We start from the raw sequence: 23,190 nt of genomic DNA on the forward strand, positions 1-23,190 counted from the left end.
AACTATGAAGATTCCGCCAGGATTTTCTCCGGAAATTTATTTAAATATTCTTGTAAAAGAACACCAGGATTTTTTTTTATCCAGTGAATCGTCCATCACTATTTTTCGTTCAGGGCTTGCGACCAGCGATTTTCCTAAGTATAAAGTCAGAAATTACTGCGAAGATTCCTTAAAAAAAACTCCTCCAGAAAATCTATGATAAATTTCCCAATAAATTCCTCTAAATGTTTATCAAGAAGCTCTTCTGAGATTATATCCAGGGGTTACCAAGAAAATTTTGCATAAATAGTTTTAGAAATTCCTGAAACAAGCCGGGAGACATTCCTGAAGGAATCCTAGAAAAATATCTGATGAAAATCCTGTGAAGTGCCTGATGGACTCCTGCAATAATCCAAAAAAAATCCTAGAACCCTAAAGAGGTCTTGTTATCTTTGGAGAGGACTGTCTAAATATATATTTATAATTGGAATATCGAATATTGTTTCAATGGTTTCACACCTAATGAACTTTTGAAGAATTCTTGTAGAATTTACTTGCGAAATTACTCGAGGAATGCTTCAAGGAACAATAACAGAATTCAATGCTGGAGGAACTCATGGAGAATATTCTGAAAAAACTTGAAAGTCACTGGTAGAATTTAATAAATAATTATTGGACAACACATTTGCAACTTTTTCGATTTTCCATACAAAATAGTCAACTTTGGTAGGCTAGGCCTGAGTTATTTATGGGCTGAGTTAAATGAAACTTTAGACATAACAAGAATTTCAACACATTTTTTTATCACACTGTTTTTTTTTTCTTCCACTAGTAAGACAATAACTGGTTTGACTTTTAAAGCCTCCCGGCAAAAAATAAGTTAAGTTCAACCATCATTACTTTTGGACTCGTGAATGGGAAAAACACTTAAAAATATATGTTGAATATGATTATGCTTGACGTGTTGTGAAAATTTCAGTCATATTAGTCCACAAATATCTGAGATCTAACATCCAAATTTGACTGTTTTGTACGGAAAATAAAAAAAATTGAATGCATTGTCCAACAGTGTAGATCTCTGGAATCCTTGGAGGAGTTTTCAGAGCAATTCCTGGAAAAAAAACGTGGATGAGTTCGTGAAGGAATTCTTCTTAAAATGCTAGGAAGATTAACTGAAAAAAATCGACATAAGAACTCAAGGAGCAATTGTTATTGAGTTTTAATGGAAAAATAAATCATATTTGAAAAAATCCTGTAGAAATTTCTGAACAATTGAAAAAATCTATAGAATTCACACACGAAAAATTTCTGAAGGAATTACAGGGATAGTCACTGGAAACATTGATTTCTAGTTTAGTTTAGAAATTACTGAGGTAGTGCGTCGTGTCGGTGTGCTGTAAGATTTCCTGGAGCAAATTCTGAAGAAAGTATAGAAAGCATCCCTTGTGAAATCGCTAAACAAATTCCTAAGAGAATTGTTAAAGGAATCTTTTAAAAAAATGTTGGAATGATCCCTATAGAACAGTGATTCCCAAAGCGGGTGAATTCGCCCCCCTGTGGGCGATTTTCAGGTCCAATGAAGGGGGGGGGGGACGGCAAAAATTTGTAAAACTGAATTCGGAGGGCGAGAAAGCTAGAAAGGGGGCGAAAATAATGATATGAGAGCAATTGAGAAGCAAAAACTAACTGAACGTTTGTCAGAGACACTCATATTTCAATGAAAGCATATACATAATTTATTCGACACCACAATTCCAAACGCGTCTAAATCAAAATAGACAAAACTTAATGATTGTCATTGAAATCTAATTGGTTTTTGCCAAAGATTAAATTGAATGTATTTTTAAATAAGAAAATTTGTGAGAAATTTTTGGAGATATTTGAAATTTGTTTCAAAGTTCAAAATAAATGATTTTTTGTTAGGTATTTTTTAAAAGAAGGCAGTAAAAATCATTTTATAAATAAATTTATGTGATTTGGATGAAAAAAAATCTTTCTGTTGATCAAACCACTAAACTTCTTCTTTCTGGCATTAACGTCCCCACTGGGACAGAGCCTGCTTCTCAGCTTAGTGTTCTTATGAGCACTTCCACAGTTATTAACTGAGAACTTACTGTGCCAGGTACGAAGATACTCTATGCCCTGGGAAGTCGAGAAAATTTCCAACCCGAAAAGATCCTCGACCGGTGGGATTCGAACCCACGACCCTCAGCTTGGTCTTGCTGAATAGCTGCGCGTTTACCGCTACGGCTATCTGGGCCCAACCACTAAACATTACACGTAAATCAGCTTACTTAAAAATAAGTGACATCAAATTGCTTGGATCAATGCTTTAGGAAAACCTAAATTGCACTGAATTATAAAAAAAACATCTTTTCAACGTTATATTTCAGTGAATATAGCGTTGAAAAATAGTCAGAGTTTACTTTTATTTCTTATATTTTCTATACAGGTTGGACTGTTTCCAGAACAGCCAAAACTGTATAACTCAAAATTTCGTAAATTTATTTCGACAATTTAACAAATATTATAAAAAAGCAGAAAAGGAGCCAAATTTGATTTGATAATCGCATAGTTGCCAGGATAATAGATTTGTTGATGCATATGATAGATAGTGCATGGCGTTTTCATGGATGTACAAGTTGGAGACATTATTTTTGAGATATTTTAATTGAAGCATCATGATTGACTACTACACACTTTGAATTTGATCAATTTTGGTATGGTATGATGAGATATTGATCAAAACCTCAACACAAGTTTAACGATTTATTCAAATGTTTGAATTTCAAGTTTTCATGGGAACGAAACTCAAAAAAGTTTGGGAAGCACTGCTGTAGAAGTTCTTGAAAGTATGCCTAAAACTCAAGGAATCTGAAGCAATTCCTGAAGAATCTGTAGAATAATTGCGTGCGATTCTCTGATCTAGCCTTTAGAATATTTCATAAGAGCTCCCTGCAAGGGGAGATAGGAAAAGCGATTTTCGGTAATACAACCTTGAACTAATGAAGACCTTTTCGAGACTTTCATTAGTGATCAAGACTGAAAAGACTTGCTACCATCCCTGTATACATATATCGAATTACAGAGATAATCATTCCTATAAAATAATCAATCCTTCGACTTATATCTGTTTGTAAAAAAGAACTAAACTTTAGTATCCAGAACTAAAACCAATAAACTTTGAATTCGAGTTACAAATCGTTGAGAATAGATGAAAAAACAACTATTAAACTATTAGCTCCATGATAAATCTCTTACCTCTTCCTTTCGTATTTGTCGATCATAAAATCTCGATGTTCCTGTTTGATGGCTCGCTTTGGATCCCACAGGCCCAGCCACGTCCTGCTGCATGTGTCGTTGCCATTCTGCCGCACAAAGTCGATTTCCTCCTGTGTGAATGTGGCCATCGAAATGGATTTGACGCGATGTGGTGGAGTCAGTCCCCGTCTGAAATAGATATGAACAAAAGAGAGAATAAGCGCATGCTAAAACAATTAAAGCTTCTAATTGTGTTACGGCTGAAGATGTTGTTCAAACATGAATTAGTCACGCATACGGGAAAGTGGCTCGGAGGCGGGATTTTCTGCGAACACAACTTTGGTCGTTAATATTATTTTTTCTGTCTAGCATTATATTGCCACAGGAAAAGAGCCTGCTTCTATGATAATTTGCACCGTGATTAACTGAGTTTTTATTTTCAATTGACTATTTTAGAATATGTATTTTTTAAGACAAGCACGAAGATATTCTATGCCCTTGAAAATCCATAAAATTTCCAGTCCGTAAAGATTGTTGATCTGCGGGATTCACATCCTCGCCATAAGGTAATTTGTATCGTTAAAGATGTAGGTCGTACTCAGGATCCGATATTATTCATACATAATATGGATAGAGGGCATTTCTGATACGCTCGCGCCAAACTCGTTTCTTCTACCCTATATCTACCCAGAGGTCTTGAAAAGCGGTTCATTTTAGCATGTTGAATTGGAAATTACTTGTAATTTGTAAATGAGTGTAATTTTACGCAATAGTTACGACATGCATCGGAATTGACGCAAAAGGGGGCTGACAAAATCGGGTCAGTACTGTATTACAATTTATGTTTTGCTGTGAGGATCATGATGAATGAATTCGCTAGCAGATAATTAAATTCTCAAAAGTTGAAATAAAGTTTGAAAGTAACTTATTCACAACAGTTGAAACCGCCTTCGAGCGTTTTGTGGATTTTACTAGCTACAGGAAAATGGTCGTATCCGCAGAGTCGCCGAGAAAGGACGGAAGTGGTCCAACGGCTGGCTGAAAAGGAACGATCAGGAAGCTTGTCATGCTCAACAACTTCAAACAACGAGCGGCAAAGAAATCAGTACAACGACATTTAAGTACTGTGATGATAATTAGCTTCAACAGCGATAGGAGACACCGCCTTACGTTGAATATGCCACAAGATAACATGTGTTGGGTAGTCTCAGCTTCGGAACGTTTCAACACTTATTGACAGCAGATTCTGTTTGATCAGCTTCAATGCTGGAAATTTATTTCAATAATTATTTACACTAAATTAACTAAATTTACAATTGGACTACATTTTAGTATTTTCTTACATTCCGAAGAACAACTCTCCAACTATCAACTTAGGTTTTACTTGATTTTCTCTCAATTTACACTGCTCGTAAATCATAATAGAAATCGTATATAGCTCAGTGTTGCCAGTTTCACCAAAACATAAAACCTCCACAACAACATGGTTTTTAGCACAAAGGTGTTATTTTTTATCGAAAGAGAAACCATTTTGGGGGGAAGTGGTCCATCATATCACATCACTTTAAATATCTGAATCGTTTCTTTTTTTTTCATAATAAAATACACATTTTGAAACCATTCTAACTACTAACAGTAACTGTACAATATTTGCTAGCTATCACCATGAAAACATTTCTCGAGCTTTTTCACGGGCTTATGGTGAAGATGAATCGAAGCCACACCTAAAATCTTCAAGAGCACAATTCTGGAGGACCAGACAGCCTTCAGAGCTGAAAATTCAATTGATTGGTCAGCACCAGCGAGAGACCAATCGTTCAAGTTTTCAGCATGAATGGTTGTCTGGTTTTCCAGATTAGTACTCTTAAAGATTTCAGGCTTCGATCCATCTTCATGTGATCAAACGTGATATTGACTTGATTGACATAAGAGACAAAAGATCTGAAGATAATATAAAAAAAATGTTCCTGCAACTTCAGAATCATTGCAAAGTGTGATGTTTGCAGATCTAATGAATAGTTCGCAGTTATTTGTCAGATCTTAAAAAAGCTAAATATGATATGTCGATGTTATTCCGGAATTAATTTTTAGACAGGGTGGCCACCAAATATCCATTTTGAGATTCCCGCTTTTTTCCCGGTTTTCCCGATATAATTTTCCAAATGTTCCCGGTTTTTAATTGAGGGGCCCAAACGCAAAAGGGTGACTCTTTGGCCGGTTTTTTAATTGAATATACTTAAAAAAATACTGATATTTACATCCAATAGGAAAAACTACAGTTAAACCTCCATGAGTCGATGTTCCATTACTCGATATCGACTCATGGAACCATACTAAAATTAAAATTTCATGGTTACTATGATGGTCCCCTCAAACAGCTTTCCATAGCATTGCTGTTCCATGACTCGATATTTCCATGAGTCGATAGTCCCTTCAATATCGACTCATGGAGGGTTGACTGTAGATTATTCGTAGAAGATTGGCTTGTTTTTTGGCTCCCGTTAAATTAGTATGGAACAAAAAAACTTTGTCGATTTTATCAAAACTGAGTTTCTGTCACTTACAACCTTTTGCTCCTAATCCCCTCCAAATGTGCCAATAGGACGGTTTCTACTCTTGGTACTTTTGATTCATTTTGACATGGGTTTATTTTAAAAGCTACCAAGTCCATAATTATTAACTGTCAGCTGTCCCGTCAAACGTCGTATTGACCAGTAGGTCGTAGAGGCTTTGACAAAAATTCCGAAGTTTATGTATGTCCAATTTGCATTTCCCTTTTTTCAACTTTCTCGGAGGATTTTCAAAAACATTATTCCACAAACACACGTTGGATCCCTTGATGAAAAAAGTGAAAGCATTGTTCACATCGATCGTCACGTTCTCAAGCCAACTCGTGACATACAAACATCACTCCATTTTAGTTTATATAGATATGCCTCTTTTTTACATCTCATTACCACCCTATTTGAAAGTATTTCAATCTTTCGATTTTTTGAAACATGAGTCTTTATTTAATTTGTAGCCGATTATAGATAACGATTGATATATTAGAAACTCTTATGAATAAAGCAATGTTGTCAAAAATATTCAGATTGTTTGATGTATTATTCAATAACTAAAGGAATTTATGAATTCAATATGTTTGAATGCTTAAAACTTTTGTAAGAAATTTTAAAACTTTGATTCAAAATTTCGAGTCAGATAAACTAGGGATAAAATCAAGGCCTGATAGTAAGAGAATAAAATCATAAAATATTACGAAACATTACCAACTAATATGGAACATTTCTAAGAAGTTTAGTGTAACAAAGTAAACTTTTTCTACAAGTAGTCGAATCATTAAAGTTTAAATGTAATTTGTCCAAGGTTACAGGGGCTTAATGGTAATATCATCAACCATATAAACTTTCTACAACTTATTTTTGGTGGTTTGTAGATTTAGGGCTTGAAGATGTCCGTTCAAAATTATTTTCCCGGTGACCATCTCAAATTCCCGGTTTTTCACGTCTTTTTCCCGATGGATTAAAATTCCCGTCTTTTTCCCGCTTTTCCCGTTTTTCCCGGTTCGGTGGCCACCCTGTTTAGAGAGCCAGATCTGACTGAAATTCAATCTTCACCTGTAACTGGTTAAAAGTTGCCTAGCACTACGTTTTTCTAATGTCATGCAAAAATATACCTATTGCCTACTGCTTGTCAAATGCAATGCGCTCAGCTATCCCGGGTACTATAGTTTAGCTGCTAATTAGTGCTTAACTTCCAACAAAACTATGCGATAACACACTATCATCGCCACACTTTAGTTTGAACGACCAAAATTTATGTTCACCCCTTCATACTTAAACCGATTATGACCAGGGTGCTTTCACAAAACTTTAGCCAAGGCAAAGTTCCGCATCTGCTGCTGTTGCTGCAAAGCTATATCGTTCCCTTGGTTGGGCTCCCACACGCTGCTTCACAGGAAATGTGTGCAGTTATGCAGTATGTCACACGTTAGGGACCGTCCATTAATTACGTTATGGGGAGAGGAAGGGTTTGATATTTCTTACGCTTTGTATAAATTATTTTTAATTTTCGTACGAAAGTTCTTATCAAGGAGGGAAAGGGGTTTAAAAACCGCCAAAATTGTCTTACGTAGTTAATGGGCGGTCTCTTGTGATGTTGCAGCCAGTCTGAAGGTCGGTACGGAGAAATTTTTTTTCTTTGCCTACAACTGCATGCTGGGTAAAGTCAGTCAATTGAATGGCATATGCAATCCGTACATGGATTCAGTCGTATTTCTTTTCGAAAATTATTTTTATCACTCTTTAATGAATGTTCGAATCCTCTGAGTAGAATCTCAAATAGAGAAACTTTAAAGTAGTTGGAGTACCGTGTACCTTTAAATTCCGCTCCTAAATGCTTATCTTTGACAAATACGCGTATTTCGACTACCACGTGCAGTCTTCTTCAGTGTCAGTTACTCGTATCCAGTGGAAACGAGTAACTGACACTGAAGAAGACTGCAAGTGGTAGTCGAAATACGCGTATCTGTCAAAGATAAGCATTTAGGAGCGGAATTAAAAGGTACACGGTACTCCATCTACTTTAAAGTTTCTCTATTATTTTTATGTTAGGAAACCCTAGTCGCTAAACGCCGTAGTGGTATTGGTGGAGTTTTGTGAGTCGTTGAAGCGATCTGTGCTATCTTTCTACAAACATGAATACAAATAGAATAAAACAAATTAGAATGCATACATGAAAATAATACAGTCGGGTATCCTAGAGTGCATGAATGGTGCTTTTCAATCTTATTCTGTTAAGCTTTTCAAACAAGAATGTTCGTGAAAATACAGTTTATGTTATGCGTAAATTTTGCAATTTTACAAAACAATAATTTGTATGATTTCAACATTACAAAACAGATAATCAAAAATCATTCCGAAGATTCGCCGTTACCGTTTTGACTCATATTCCGAGCACTTAAGGCCAACAGTGATTTCAAATACATCTGATACGCATTAATCAATCGGTATTTGTTAAAATTGTAATTTCTTCTCAGTCTAACTGTTAATTGTTGGGTGACTCGATAAAAATAGTAATTCAAACTTGTAAAATATGGTTTTAACGTAAGAGTATGGAACAACATTTTAATTCAAATGCCGAACACTGTGCTCTTTCTGTCTCATATTCCGAACACCTTGATTAAAATTCCTAACAGCATGAATAAACCATATTCAAACGATTGATTTCGCAAATAAATTTATCTGAGCTAGTCTTACTAACCTCAAACAAGAGAATCATCACTACTCCCGGAGTATAACATAGATTGGAAGACTTTAAATTTTAATTGCAATTGACTGCCATTTCCTGGTATTTTTGTGACATATTTCAGCGAAACATTTCAATCAAATCGTCATACAAAAACGGAGTGTTCGGAATATGAGTTTGTTCAGAATTTGAGAAAAAAATTGTATGGCTATTTATTGTTTTTAGTCGTGAAAATCGTAGTTTTCGGTCGAAGTTCCATTGCATATAACAAAATAAAAAACACTTATTCTATTTTTCATACAGTCAGTGACATAAGTTAGTAACCAAATGCTGTTTTTCTATACAAAATGCCCAAGTTTGGGGTGCTGTATCTCAGCTTCTGGTAGTCCGAATTGGCTGAAATTTGGATGACGAACTACAAATAACTTGAAATTTTGCCTGTAAAGGAATTATTACATTGCAGTCATTTTACACAGAGTTTCAGAGGGTTGTTCAAAGACAAAAGTAAGTAACCGAGAGACTTTTCAATTTAATTCGAAAGCGGTAAGTCATGGAAAGTTGGTGTGTCCTGCAAATTGTATGGCTTCTGAAATTGAACTGCAGTGGGTGGTGTGTGTATGTCTTGTTTTCGTTCGTCGCTCATTATCTTCCACGAACGATAAATTTCATGCATGTTGTATGAATGCGGGCGGATAAATTGGATGAAATTATGACTCGCGTCGTGTGTCAATGATCGTTAAATTTTCCAAAGCCTGTTAGTAAAGCATTTGATAACGTAAAGCTACAGTCAATAAAGAACTTAGACTTAACTTCCTTCCATATCAGTAGATTCCATATCAGTAGATTGAGTTCTGAGCTGTCCTAAAGTGAAGAAGCATCGAAGTCAAAGCTCGAATTTTCAAAATCATAAATCTAGAGAACCAGACAACCGTTTGTGCTGAGAATTCAACTCACTGGATGTGACCATCGATCAATTTTTCAGCGCGAACGGTTGTTTGGTACTCTAGATTTGTGCTTTGAAAACCTCGAGGTTTGGCTTCGATGATGAAGATACAGATATCGGCATTTGGGTAACCGCATCATCAAAGAGAGTTAAACCCTTCCGTGAATAGTAAGGTTGATGAAAAGGTGGACTTTAGCTACGGGGAAGCGCAGTTTTATGTCTGTTATAGCAGAACTATAACCGGACGTTGACGTTGACATTTATAATCCAATACCATTATATCTCGCCAGACTAATGATTGATTGGCTGGCGTTTATGAACAGGATTATTACATTATGCCTAAAAATATTTGTTCCTCAATTAGCAACTGAATAACTACGAGACATTTCTGTATAAATGTGGGCTTCGTAGCCGTGCGGTTAGTGTCACCAAGGCACTTAGCCGCATCGTGCTAGGGAGTGTGGGTTCGATTCCCGCCTCAGACCGAAAAACTTTTCGAGAGGAATGTTTTCCGACTGTGCCATTGGGCGTTGCATGCTAGTCCGTTGTCTAGTGTGGTGCTTCCTTCAAAGGGCGATTGCCCACTGGAAGCATTAACGTGTAGTGTCTTTTATTTTAAATAGGGCAAAGAAATATAAATGGAAAGTTTAAGGCAATGTTTCCTGAAGTAACAGATTAATCTGAGGAGGATTAACAACGTCATGTTTTCTAACTTGGGCAACCACGGAAGGTTGACTTGCTGAAAGGTGCTTTTTTCAACGAGTTTTTTAAATGGCTGGGAGCCTGCAAATCCCTGGTTGTGAAACGTGGCGTTAGGTGGATCTAGAGTCTAGTTGCGTTAAGATAATCTCTAGAGTCTAGACTGTAGACTTTTGAGCATATTGTACTCTACTTGTCCTCTATCGAAAGTGAAGGACATAGAGGAAAAATTGAAAAATCACTAAAGATTTCTAGCGCGTTTTATTTATAAAATTTAAAAACTGAAAGTTTGCATTTAGTTTTTTAGAACTAGTTTTTCTATATTCAGAACAAGTTTTTCTATATTAAATTATTATTCCAAATTGTTTGTTAAAAATCACTTATATCTTTCGGATCCGTTGAAAATATTTGGCAGCTATTCTATAAATGCATTAGAATCACTGCGATAAATATATCCCTACTAGACCCAGGAAAAATTCTTGATCTTGTGAAACTTTTTTTGAATTCAGATCGAAGGAGAGATGATCGTTTTTGACAGAAACGACATATCGCCAAAAATTGTTTAATTGTTTTCGTAAGAAACCTGCTATAGAAATAACATATCAAAACAGCATCTTTCCAGAAATCCATAAAAAAATTGCAAAAATCTTTTCAAGAATTAAACATGAAACTACTCAAGAACACCTAAATGATCTCGCCATGGATTCATTAAAGATCTCAAAACTAGTTCACTGAAAATGGCCGGAAAATTTCGCTGTAAATGTGCAGAAATCTATACAAATCAGGGACCTGGTGAGGATCATATATCATAGATCAAGAGGACTAGTCAAGTTAATATTCCTAAAAAAGTTTTACCAAATACAAGGAATCCTTCGAACAGGAACACTTGATGAATCTGCCTAGGATTTCAGCAGAAAACCACCTAGATCAACCAGGAGAATTGCGAAAAACCTTTCAGCTTAGCTTTCCACCAATCGCAAGAAATCTGCTTAGAATATCAAGAAACACCGTCCAAGGATACAATTTACTAAAATTGTTATTAGCAATCCTCTAATAATTACTTTTTTTAGTGATTTTTCAACGAATTTTGAAATAACTCGTCAATAGGGTAATGACTGTTTATTTCGTTCCTAATCGCTAACAGTTGGCGCCAGCAGCAAAAAGTACAGGCAACAACCTTTCGAACATTCAGTTTCTTTCACCGGCCGCCGAGCGACGACACTGTTGTTTGTATTCCTCCCACTGATCACGCTGGATTCTCAAATTTCTCAAACTTTCAACACAAGCGCATGGAAGAATGGTAGTCGGAGAACTGTCAAAACGTATGGAAAATAATGAAAAACGTAAATTACTTGCAATTTGGAAACTGGATCAAAAAAGTAGTGATTAGAAATCAAGTGTATAGTGAATACATAACTTTTTGTGTTTAGTTCATCTTTCGTAGAGCTTTCTTTGCTTCAGGATTTCGTTTTTACTACCACTGAAAAAGAGCCATCTATTGCCTTTTCAGTTTTGAATATCGCCCTATTATTGCCTACATTCCAGGTAGGATTTCTGCAAAAATCTCATGCTGCACATCTTCAAAGAAAACAATCTAGGCGGGAGACGCATTCAGAAATTGTTCAAGAATTGCAATAATGTTTCAAAAGAACTTATTCAAATTTGCTTTATATTTTTCCAAAAATATACAAAGAATCTCCTGAGAAATCTGTATAAATTGTATAAAAAAGTACTGAAGATCTCTCCAGGAATTTAAAAGACTCCGAAAAATAAATCTAGAAACCTTCAATATCTCACAGTTAGTCAGAATGCGAAGCTCGATTTATCAGGCAGGCGTCCACTCAACCTTGTGTTTCGTCTATAGTTATTAAAATTGAAACTAACCGGTATTCTTCTATTCGAAATACATCTTTTCCCGGTATGCTTTTCAATTTCCCGGGCATTTCCCGTGTTTTTCGCGGTGATTTGGGATTCCCGGGTTTTTCCCGCTTTTCCCGGATTTCCCGAATGGATGGACACCCTGTATATCTTATTTTGTTTCTAACTGTTTGGCAAACAGTACTAGAAGATCCAGTAGATATTGCAAATATTGTCATCGGAGTAATTTTAAATTCATATTCACTTCAGTATGTTCTGAAGACCTTGAGATAACAATATTCATAACAGTTCACTCTTTGAGCCATATGAAGCTTTATGGATAGGAACGAGAAAGTTTCAAGAGAATTGGGTTAGTAAAGACGGTAGTAGATTTGGTAGGATCTGAATTCCAGGACAGACTTCCAATATCCAATTTCTTGTCAAAATTTGTGAACACGTCTGTTAACTCTGTTAAATTTGAGTGCTGTAAACCAACAAACGTAGACATTAATCGCTAAAAAATCACTTATGAACCTGTGTTGATTATGGCAAAAATCCAGAATATTCTAAAGGCCTTAGTGTTACTTTTGGTTTATTATAAATTTTTAAAATATTCTGAGCCTTCGTAACTTATTACAAATAACGGGTCCGTTCACATTATGTTTGAAAACATTTCGTTTCCAAATGATAAAAGAGTTTAACAAGTTTATGTGATTTTTACCCTACCTGACCCAGATATGTTCTGGAATAACTTTGTCCACAATACTCTGGAGCTATATCTTCCCATCACTGAGTTGTGTTTGATCCTTCGACCTTGACGCTTGCTCCTGCGGGGGCGGGCGATGAGGGCAGGATCAAACATGTCGCGCGTTGTTCGCGTAGTGAAATGAAAAAGCGCCGCGGATAGTTAGTAGTGTTTGATCTATTGATCGCGTCGCTAGCTCCTGCTTGAGCGAGTGACGAACACTTGTTCGGCATTCAATGCGATTATCGAATTATACCGCGAATCCGATTAGGCGTGATTATATCATGGATCGCATCACCAACCATTGGTGACTCCCAGATCTATACCTTATCCTACTAACAGGGCTGGTAGCGAAAATTGGTACCGAAAAAAGTTATTTTAGTGACCAGATTTGAGAAAAAAGTGACTAAAAAGTGACTTTCGATTCTCAAAAAAGTGACTAAAAGTGACTTGAAAATCCAACCGAAATCAGTTTTATTTCAATTCTAATATACTGTTTTACGATCAATATCCAATTGGGAATATTCAATATGATCTTCTGCAGGTAGTAAGTCTAGTTGAGTACCATATTTGGAAATTTTTATTGTACTTCCAAAACTTTAAGATATTCCCAACAATTTTTCAAACAGAAAAGTTTACTTTTACATAATTATTCCTTTTTTAGCAAATTTACAATCTTTTCAAAATGTTGTGTCTAAGTATCACCAAAGTATTTTATTTTGTAAATTTCAATACGATTTGGAACATTTGAAAAAAAAAATAAAATTTTTGTCGTTTCACATTTCCATCCAAACTCTCCTACCTAATAAGGTTAATATTTTATGTAACCAGATCAAGATTACGGAAAATGTTATACTTGGGCATTAATCAATATTTCAAATAAAAAATGATGATAGAAGATCGAATATGATTGAAATACTTCTTAAAACCGCGTCCTTCAAACGCCGACTTAAAAAGAACAAATGGTTGATATAAGTGACATTGGAATTTTCCATCAGTAAGTTTAATGGGAGGTACGTTTGGCTGAATGGACATTCAGCATAAAGACGATAGGTTTAACAGGCTGTTCTTTTGAGTTATTCTTTTAAAGTAGTTAATAGCACTAATCTTCTAATATTTCAATCAAAATTACTTGGACACTTGCATGATTCACTTGACATTGGGGGTTATAGTTGGTCGAATTGGAATAAAAAATACTTCAATAACGCGCATATTAATGTCAAATATAAACTCTGTGGCTTTCAAAAACCTCCTGCCGAAGTGAATCAAAAAATCCAAGAAGAGGACGCCCACATTTCTTTGAAGAATGCATGCAAGATTTCATGAACGATTCAATGAAAACGATAAATTGACAATATATTAATAGTCGAAAAACACGAGTCTTTTTTACGTCGTTTTTAAAAACAACTCGGTTTTACGCCGTTTTTTGAAACAACGCGTTTTTTTACGCGGGACGTCGACCGACGTAAAAAAAAACCTTAGGATATGCTCTAGCTTAGATCTATCCGGCCATTTTTAAAGGTTTGGTATGCAAATAAAGTCTGTTCTAGGAAGCATGATAAGTTTTTACTCTCAAATAGAATATTAAATAATTATTCTTTGTTATTAACATCTGCGATAAAATAACTTAAATATAATCATTTTTTTTATTTATATGATGCAATGGCGTAGCCAGAAATTATTTGTAGGAATATTAGGAGTCTTGAGAAGAAAATAGAAAAATACACTAAAAATAACCTTCTTTAAACCCTCTTTTTTACCTACGTTCATAACAGCTAAACTGTTCATATTGTTTATTGTAATACTAAATTATCTCAAATGCATATGCATAAAAACTGAACACCAAGAATGTAAAAAACATACTCCGAATAATCGAGTCTAAAATTCCGGATAATCGAGTCACCGAATAATCGAGTCTCCGGGTATTCGAGTCCGACCTGCATTACAAGTGACGTAGAACTCAATGAAAGATTAACTTTTTTACAAGTTTTTTTTTTCACATGGAAACCATGAACCACTACTTTGATACCGACAAGAAGATATTCTGGTGATGACCTAACTTAAAACTTAGCCTAAATTAAAAAAGGCCGGTGCATTATTTTCTCCCGAAAATTTAGCTCAAAATAGTTGAAAAAAGTGACTTTTTGACGTAAAAAGTGACTTTAGTTGAAATGGCTTCAAAAAAGAGACTTTAAAGTGACTGGCCTCAAAAAAGTGACCAAGTCACTAAAAAGTGACTCGCTACCAGCCTTGTACTAACCCAATATCCTATCCATGACAACTGTGGACATGCAGAGGTATACTCGATCTCTAGTAACAACGGTTGTCTAACTAACATTCCTTCCCTTCCCCGATGACCGTAAGGACGTGGCCGGCGCCGTTATTGACTTTTAAAGGTTGAGCTCTCGATATGTGCACATTGAAGAATGGTAAGCTAATCCCAAGCCCCATTCATTAATTCCCTGTGCAACCTCGATTGTTCTGGTCAATCACGGAGTAGCAACTACGAATTGTACGGTCATCTATGCTCATGCTCATGCTCAATACTCTGGAGCTATATCTTCCCATCACTTATAAAACTACAACTAATAGTGAAGCTATCTTCAAAATTTCATTTAAAAATATGGAGTTATGTATTTGAGCATAACTTGAACGAGCAATTTGAATTTTGTATGTCAGCCCCGTAACCTACGGGTTAATTGCAAGTATCTTTTGAATAAATTATCAAAATAAAAATAAATAAGAGAAATAAATTAAGGGCCATCCTTAGCCGAGTGGTTAGAGTCCGCGGCTACTAAGCAAAGTCATGCTGAAGGTGTCTGGGTTCGATTCCCGGTCGGTCCAGGATCTTTTCGTAATGGAAATTTCCTTGTCTTCCCTGGGCATATAGTATCATCGTACTTACCTCACGATATACGAATGCGAAAATGGCTATGGCTGGAAGTACTCTTAGAACACTAAGCTGAGAAGCCGCTTCTGTCCCAGTGGGGACGTAAAACCAAGAAGAAGAAAAAGCGAAATAAATTGAAAGGGACCCAGGAAGGTTTTTTCCTCAAACAAAGTTTTCAATGGAAGGTCATTTCCTCAAACAAAGTTTTCAATGGATAGTATCTCAAATTGTTGAAATATAATCCATTTTTTCAAACCCCTACTGTTTGGCAAACGGTAAATTGGTGGTTGGAGAATATGAAAAAAAAACCTTCCTGGGTCCCTTTCAATTTATTTATCTTCTTCTTCTTCTTGGCTTTACGTCCCTACTGGGACAGAACCGGCTTCTCAGCTCAGCTTTTAAGAGCACTTCTACAGTTATTAACTGAGAGCTTTCTTTGCCAAAGTTGCCATTTTCGCATTCGTATATCGTGTGGCAGGTACGATGATACACTATGCTCAGGAAGGGCAAGGAAATTTCCATTACGAAAAGATCCTGGACCGACCGGGAATCGAACCCAGACTCCTTCAGCATGGCTTTGCTTTGTAGCCGCGGACACTAACCACTCGGCTAAGAATGGCCCCGTGGACCGTTAGAAAACATAATCTGAAAAGACATCATTTATGATAAAAAACACAGATTTTCTGGGATAGATAACAACACATATGCTACCTATTACAAATTCAAGAAACAAGAATTGGAAAATACGATGAATTCAAATGAAGGTTACATATTGATTCATTGATTACGAATGGATATAGGTATGTAAATAAACCAATGTTGGAACTATTTTTAGTTGATTCATGTATCGTCCCGCAAAACCACGCGGCCGACAAAACAAGTTTAGGCCGATAAATCTATGTTATTTATGTCGTTAGGTACTCCATCACAGAAATAGTTGCATTAAGCCGCCAACAACTCAAGCTCTGGCATCCATGTACCAACCAGTGACTATGCTTGATGATAAATTGGAGCTCGCTTCCAAGTTCTGACAGTTTTTGGATGTTAATCAATCAAAGCCACACTTTTAAAAGCGATAGAGTAAGGTGGGGCAAAAGTTCGACCTTAGTGGTATAATCAAAGTTTCCAGGAAATCAAAAGCAGTTAAAACAAAACAAATACCATACAGTTAATCTTCAACATATTGGCTATAATTTTGCTGAACAAACTTGTATCAAAATATTTACCCATTTTTAGTTACAACAGTTTCAAAATCGATTGTCTTATTCGAACTTTTGCCCCACCGGTGGGGCAAGAGTTCGAATCTAGTGTGGGGCAAAAGTTCGCTGGCTAAAACACAAAATATCGATCCTTTTATGACAGGCATACTTTGCACCAGCCGTAAACTTAAGTTTGACGAAAAATACACACTAAATATTCATCAAAAATTTGCCCAAATCCGGGTTAATTGTAATATACTCAAAAATAGCAGTTTTTCGCAAAACTAAGCGGAAATGTAAAATTTTGGTGTCAGTTTTCACACGATCAGACAAATTTATCTAAATTTGAAGATAATATGTGGATTTTTGGCAATTTGCAAGTTTTTCCGTGATTTTATACATGGGTCGAACTTTTGCCCCGCTGATTCGAACTTTTGCCCCACTATGGGCCAAAAATTGTTTTCAAGCATTTATGCAAAAACTAATACACCTCAAAGCAACCTTATGATAGGTCTAGAAACGCCCTTACATAAAATATTGAAAAAGATTTTATCTTCAATTGGTTCCATGCAACGAAAGTTTGACCAAAAATTACAATATTCAAGTCGAAAAACAACAAATAGCCATAACTTTTCCAAATCTCAATCAATTTTTGTGATATTTGGATTGAAAGTCTCTCACTTGAATAGCATTCAAACCACCATGATATTTAGAAGATTTTTTTTGAATTGAGCTAGAAATCTTAAAAAGAAACTCTTACCCCACTCGAACTTTTGCCCCACTTTACTCTATCGGTGGTTGTGTTACATCATGCACAGCGGCGAATCATCAGCGATGATGCTTGCATAGTTTTCTCGCCTTTACTTCTTCTGTCGTGACCGACTATTTCTGAACTGTGAGACCTGCCGTGACACATAAATTGCGACAGATTATATGGCACGATGATGGCGATTACAACGAGAAGCGAGGAACAAAAAGTTGGTCTTGTCATCAGGTCCATCAAAACTCAAAAGTTCCAAGCCTCTTTTGCCCGGCACTAGCTCGGGACATGATGGGAAGCAGAAGTGAACAGAGATCGAGATTGTAATGTAATGAATTCCTTCTTTTCAACCGGTTGTGGGGATAGCTTTGTAAGCAGAAAATGACACCGGGCTTAGCTCTGGAGATTCAGTTTTGTTTGACACAGCTTTTTCCCAAGGGAAAACAGAGTAGCAGTTGCACATTTAAATCTGCAACGTCGTGAAAAGGTGAACAAAGATGGCACAAAAAGGTTGAACAGATTTGCACTTGATTGGCGGAGAAAAAAAAAGAAACCTATCAGGAACATGGGGACAAGAGTTCTTCATTTCTTCAAGAATGTTTGTTTGTTTGAAAAATCAATCAAGTACTTTCTTTTTACAGACTTGTAGTAAAAAAATGTCCAAGACTCTAAAATGAAACCTGCCACCAGTCTTGGGATACAGATTTGTCAATAAAATATATTTAAGGTGAAGATGAATCGAAGCCAAAATTCAAATTTTCAAGAGCACGGATCTGGAGAACCAAACATCCGTTTGAGCTGAAAACCTAATCGATTGGTTACCAGCAGCTAGTGACCAATCGATTAAGTTTTCAGCTTAAACGGATGTTTGGTTCTCCAGATCCGTGCTCTTGAAAATTTGAAGTTTGGCTTCGATTCATCTTCACCTTAATATGTATTTTTTATGAAACTATGATAAACCAAAGAGATTTTATGTATGCCATTAAGGAAAAGTATCTAACATCATAATAAAAATATTTAAAATCCAATTAGCATCAAAACACTCAAATCAATCAATATTGGTGCTGCCATTAGTTTATAACCGACTCAATTTACATTCAATCGCCACGATCGATAATGATTCTATATTTCTTTTGACGCCACCGGCTACCGGCAATTGGCGATAGCTTTTCCAAGTGTGAGATTCTTCGCCGCGTTTGATAGGCACATTAATCACCTCAGGATCGGGTGCTTTGATGAATTTCAATGTAAACAGTCTGCCCAACGCTCAAATGATGGAACAACGAGCTTGCACACGGGGTATGGCGCGCAATTCTCCGGAACTGACTTCGCTCAGGGAAGGCGTCAATCGCAACCCAAACAAGGAACAAAATGGTATTTGCACAATCTCCTTACCCATGCGAAATCCCCGTGTTTCGACGGAAGCTGATTTCTTGTTATTTTGTAATCAACATTTTTCTGCTTCTCTCATCAAGACACTTGACTTTTATTTGGAACGTGAAACGTGATTTTGTGCAGTGCTATAACGTACAAAGGAAGCTGTCTGGACTGGCTGAGAGTTGGCGTAGCAAATCTTCACAAACCGAAACAAAGCCTGCCAAAACGGTGTCACTCACAGATTTTATGGTGCGAATCAATATGTCTGGGAATTTAACATGACGTGTAAACGTAGCTTGTCTGAAATACATTTGGCGACAATTCCATGCATTTATTCCGAATTCAGATTTCTACTAAGGTTCATAGAAATAGGACTTTTTTTAATTTTTCCATAGGACTCAATATCTAAAAATAAAACTTCAGAGACAGGAATAAAAAGACGACAAAAACAAAGACCAAGATATTTCATTAGGAACACACCACATATTTCATTAAAAGCACTTCCATCAAGAAATTTTTCGAAAAAAAATCTCAATTCTCAAGTTTTCAAGAAATTTTTCACAAATTGTTGAAGAAACTGCTGGCAAAAAACAAAAGGGAAGTGTTTTTAAACGAAATTTTGAAGTGATCTATGAAGAAATACCTGATGAACTCCTGCATTAATCACGTAAGAAGCTTCTGGACCACACAGGGGTCACCCCAGAATCAACGATAAATTTCAAAGTATTTTTCCTTCAATAAAAAAAACCGTTTAGCTATCTATTCTAAACGTGTGAACAACATAGGAAAAAAGTCAAAAGTATTGGTGATTTTTACTTAATTTACACGAAAAATAAAAATATTTATCAAATGATCTGAAAATGCCTTCAATCATCAAAGTCAGATATAAAAAACAGTCTATTTGATCTTTATGAAAAAATAGCCTTTCCCTTAAAATATAATTCTGATTTTTGAATATCAGCTACGTATCCAGAAAATTTCTCTGGGGACCGTTTTGTTATTGTTTCCTATTTTTCTTGAAAATAAAAACTTTAGAGACATTTTGCTTGAAAAAAAAAATATATATATATATAAACAAAAAACGAGCCCTTACATGAATTACTAATACAAAAAGAAACCTAACAGGAACCACGACATGCGAGTTTGATTCCTAAGTTGAACCTTTTAACAAGATTATTTCTAAAACTTGTTTTGGAATTCCTCGTGACATCAGAAGTATAACTGCCCGTTTTACTGCAGATTTCATTCACATATTATTCCGATGATCTCTTCAGGAATTTGTTTAGAGATTTTTCGCGATTTATCTAAGTAATCCTTCCAAGAAATTCGTTTTAAGGTGATTATAGAACGAAGCCACACCTCAAATTTTCAAGAGCACAAGACTTGAGAACCAAACAGCGCTCCGCATTGCAAATCTATCCCATTGGTCACCACCAGCAAACAAGTAGTTTGATTGATTTTCAACGCGAACTGTTGTCAGATTCTCCAGTCTTGTGGACTTGAAAATTCGAAGTTTGGCTTTGTTTTATATCACCTTAATACCTTCAAAAATTCAATCTGGATTTTTTCACAGGAATTATTTTGGAGATTCCATTAAGAGAATTCGAAATTTCTACATTTTTTTTGGAAATTACTCAAGGAATTCTTCAAAAAAATCCAGTTTTTTGTACAGGGATGTCTCCAGGAAATGTCAAGGATTTTTTTTTTGTTCAAATAGTTTCGGAGAAATTTATTAAAAATAACTGAATGTCTGATATCTGAATAATATCCTACAATACGTAATTAATGTAGTAATTATTTGATGAAATTCGGACAGAATCCCTAACAAACTATCAATGAATAATCTGTGCAATAACTGTAATAATTGCTGTGGAACCTTGAATAATGTTTTGAAAAATACATGGAGGTTTGGAAATTTTATTTGATTTTTTTAGAAAAATATTTGAATCGCAACAATAATATTTTGATGAAATGCTGGGTAAAATTTATCGAGTAATAGTTTAAAGTTTATAATAGATTTTATGCCCTAAGGATTTTTAAAGCAATTCCTGAGAGTAATCGTGGATTAATTTTGAAAAAGAATCTTGCCTATAAACGATATTATCAAAAACTCTGTAATAAACATTTGTGGAAAATCTCCTGTAGATTTTGTGGTAAATCTTCTAGAAGTAACAAATGGTGAAATCGGTGAGAGAATCAGTGCAAAAACATCTAGTGGAAATTCTGGTATAATCGCTAGGATTGTTTTCAGGGTAATCTCTGTTAAAATTACTGCAGTTTTTTTACCCTTCGTGGGAGCGTTAGGATGCTCTAAAATTTTCTGGACCATATTCTAAAAAAAATCTTCGAAACATCTATTGAAAAATCGCTGATAGAGTTGCTGGAAGTATTCCAGAAGAAATCACTGGAGAAATTGCTAGAGCTGCTGATGCATTTCTCGGGATCTGAGAAAAATATTATGAAGAACTTTTGGAATAGACGTGTAATAGTCTCCAAATGTTTTTCTTGAGTCTAGAATTTAGCACCAGGATTCACTGCAAGCAGACCAATCATTTAATTAAATTTATTAATAGAGACATGCAATAAAATAATGATCAACTGTTAAAAATGTACTATTCTTGTGCCTTTTGTATGTTTTGCTCTCTACCAACAATATTTATTATTATTGTATAACAGGCAATAAAAATTGGAATGTTTTCAACTATGTTTAATATGCTCATGCACGAAACCCAACTGGAACTGTTCTTGCCTCTACCAACATGGCAATCTTAAGTAAATGAAAAACTGAATTTAGTACTGTAACATTCAATTCCACTACACGGAGAAAACGAAGTACATAAAAGTGAATTCATTCCACTCAATTCGGGGGGTTTGTGCGTTTACCTACTTTTGAGTTTATGGAGTAGAAGTTGTTTTCATTGGATGTATCCATGCGAAAATATACCTACTGGCTAAGCTATTTTCACTCAACCGGCAGATCAAATTACTCAACTTTCAGTACTGTGCCACTTACTCAAATTTGAGGTAACGCACTAAGATTCAGTTTTTGGGTTGTTTTGCTCTTCGAACTCTGACAACAATAGAAGGAGCGAACGAAAAATAACTCAAAATTAATTTAAAAAATACTCATATATGGGTTTTCTATTTTTTCCGTGTAGAGTTTGTATCTTTTGACAGATACGACCTCGATTTCGACCTCAACTGTAAGGCCGTCTTCAGTGTCGTGTACTAGACTCGACTTCCACTAAATCAAATTTAGCTTCCTTGTCTAAACATGTTTTATGCTGAATAAATAAAAAATGTTAAAGGGATGAAACATGTCAACAAGCGTATTGATAGCGAACTACTAATTTTTTGATTGAAAAGATTTTGTGTCGTAAAACGACATATTTTACCAAATTCTATTAAAAACTACAAATGAACTTTAACACTTCACTTTTTGCAAAAAAAAAATTAAATTATAAAATTCACTAAGGTGAGCAAATACCTTTAAACTCTAATTTAAAGGTATTTGCTCACCTTAGTGATTTTAGTATTTTATTTTTTTTGCAAAAAGTGAAGTGTTAAAGTTCATTTGTAGTTTTTAAACATACTCTAATAATCCCTCCCAAAGTTTAATATAAAAAAGTGTAGCAAATTCTATTGCTTCAAAATAAATTCCCTGAGTATAGCCGAAATTCGCTGAGGTTAAATAAAATTCCCTGATTATTCCAGATTTTCCAGGTTTTTCCAGGTAGTAGACACACACATCTACGCCAAGATATCAAAATTTAAAACTCTGAAATAATTCCAAACACAAGCGCCTAATAAATACAAACATATGAGTTTCCCTAGTTTTTATATTTTTCCCACAAAACAAAGATAAAAAGCTGTTCGATTTTATACGAATATTTGTTCTTAGCTATGCGGCTATTTGTACATCAACCCTACCTGAAAATTTATATAAACTTGATATAATTTATTGGTGAGAAATTGAGATATTTAACAACATTTTTTATAAAAGTCCTGTATTACAGTTAATCGAGTGTCATATGAATCTCTTACACGTCAACTAGGAGGATATTTTATGACAATTAATTGTTTTGAACGAATTATTGGTTCTTTAAATTCGTATTTTTTCAAAAAGTCACATTAATATGGTGTCGCGATACGAAAATCGCCTAATTTTCGACATTGTAAAATAAATATTTCTTATAGAACTCTTATATTTTGAATTCTTTTCCTACTCGTCAA

At 35.3% G+C, this 23,190-nt stretch overlaps 1 protein-coding gene across 7 annotated transcripts in view; it reads right to left on the bottom strand.

Moving 5' to 3' along the window:
* LOC5564177 (arf-GAP domain and FG repeat-containing protein 1) overlaps positions 1 to 23,190 on the bottom strand; it is a 195,154-nt gene that overhangs the window by 39,121 nt on the left and 132,843 nt on the right. For all 7 annotated transcript variants that reach the window (XR_002500497.1, XM_021844821.1, XM_021844827.1 and 4 more), the window contains one exon: positions 3,241 to 3,429. Coding sequence is in view for 6 of the 7 variants with exons in the window: in XM_021844821.1 (XP_021700513.1) it covers positions 3,241 to 3,429 (189 nt within the window). In the remaining variant the exon portion in view is untranslated. The remainder of the gene's footprint in view (positions 1 to 3,240; positions 3,430 to 23,190) is intronic.

This window comes from Aedes aegypti, chromosome 2 (genome assembly GCF_002204515.2).
Source record: "Aedes aegypti strain LVP_AGWG chromosome 2, AaegL5.0 Primary Assembly, whole genome shotgun sequence".
Lineage (NCBI taxonomy): Eukaryota > Metazoa > Arthropoda > Insecta > Diptera > Culicidae > Aedes > Aedes aegypti.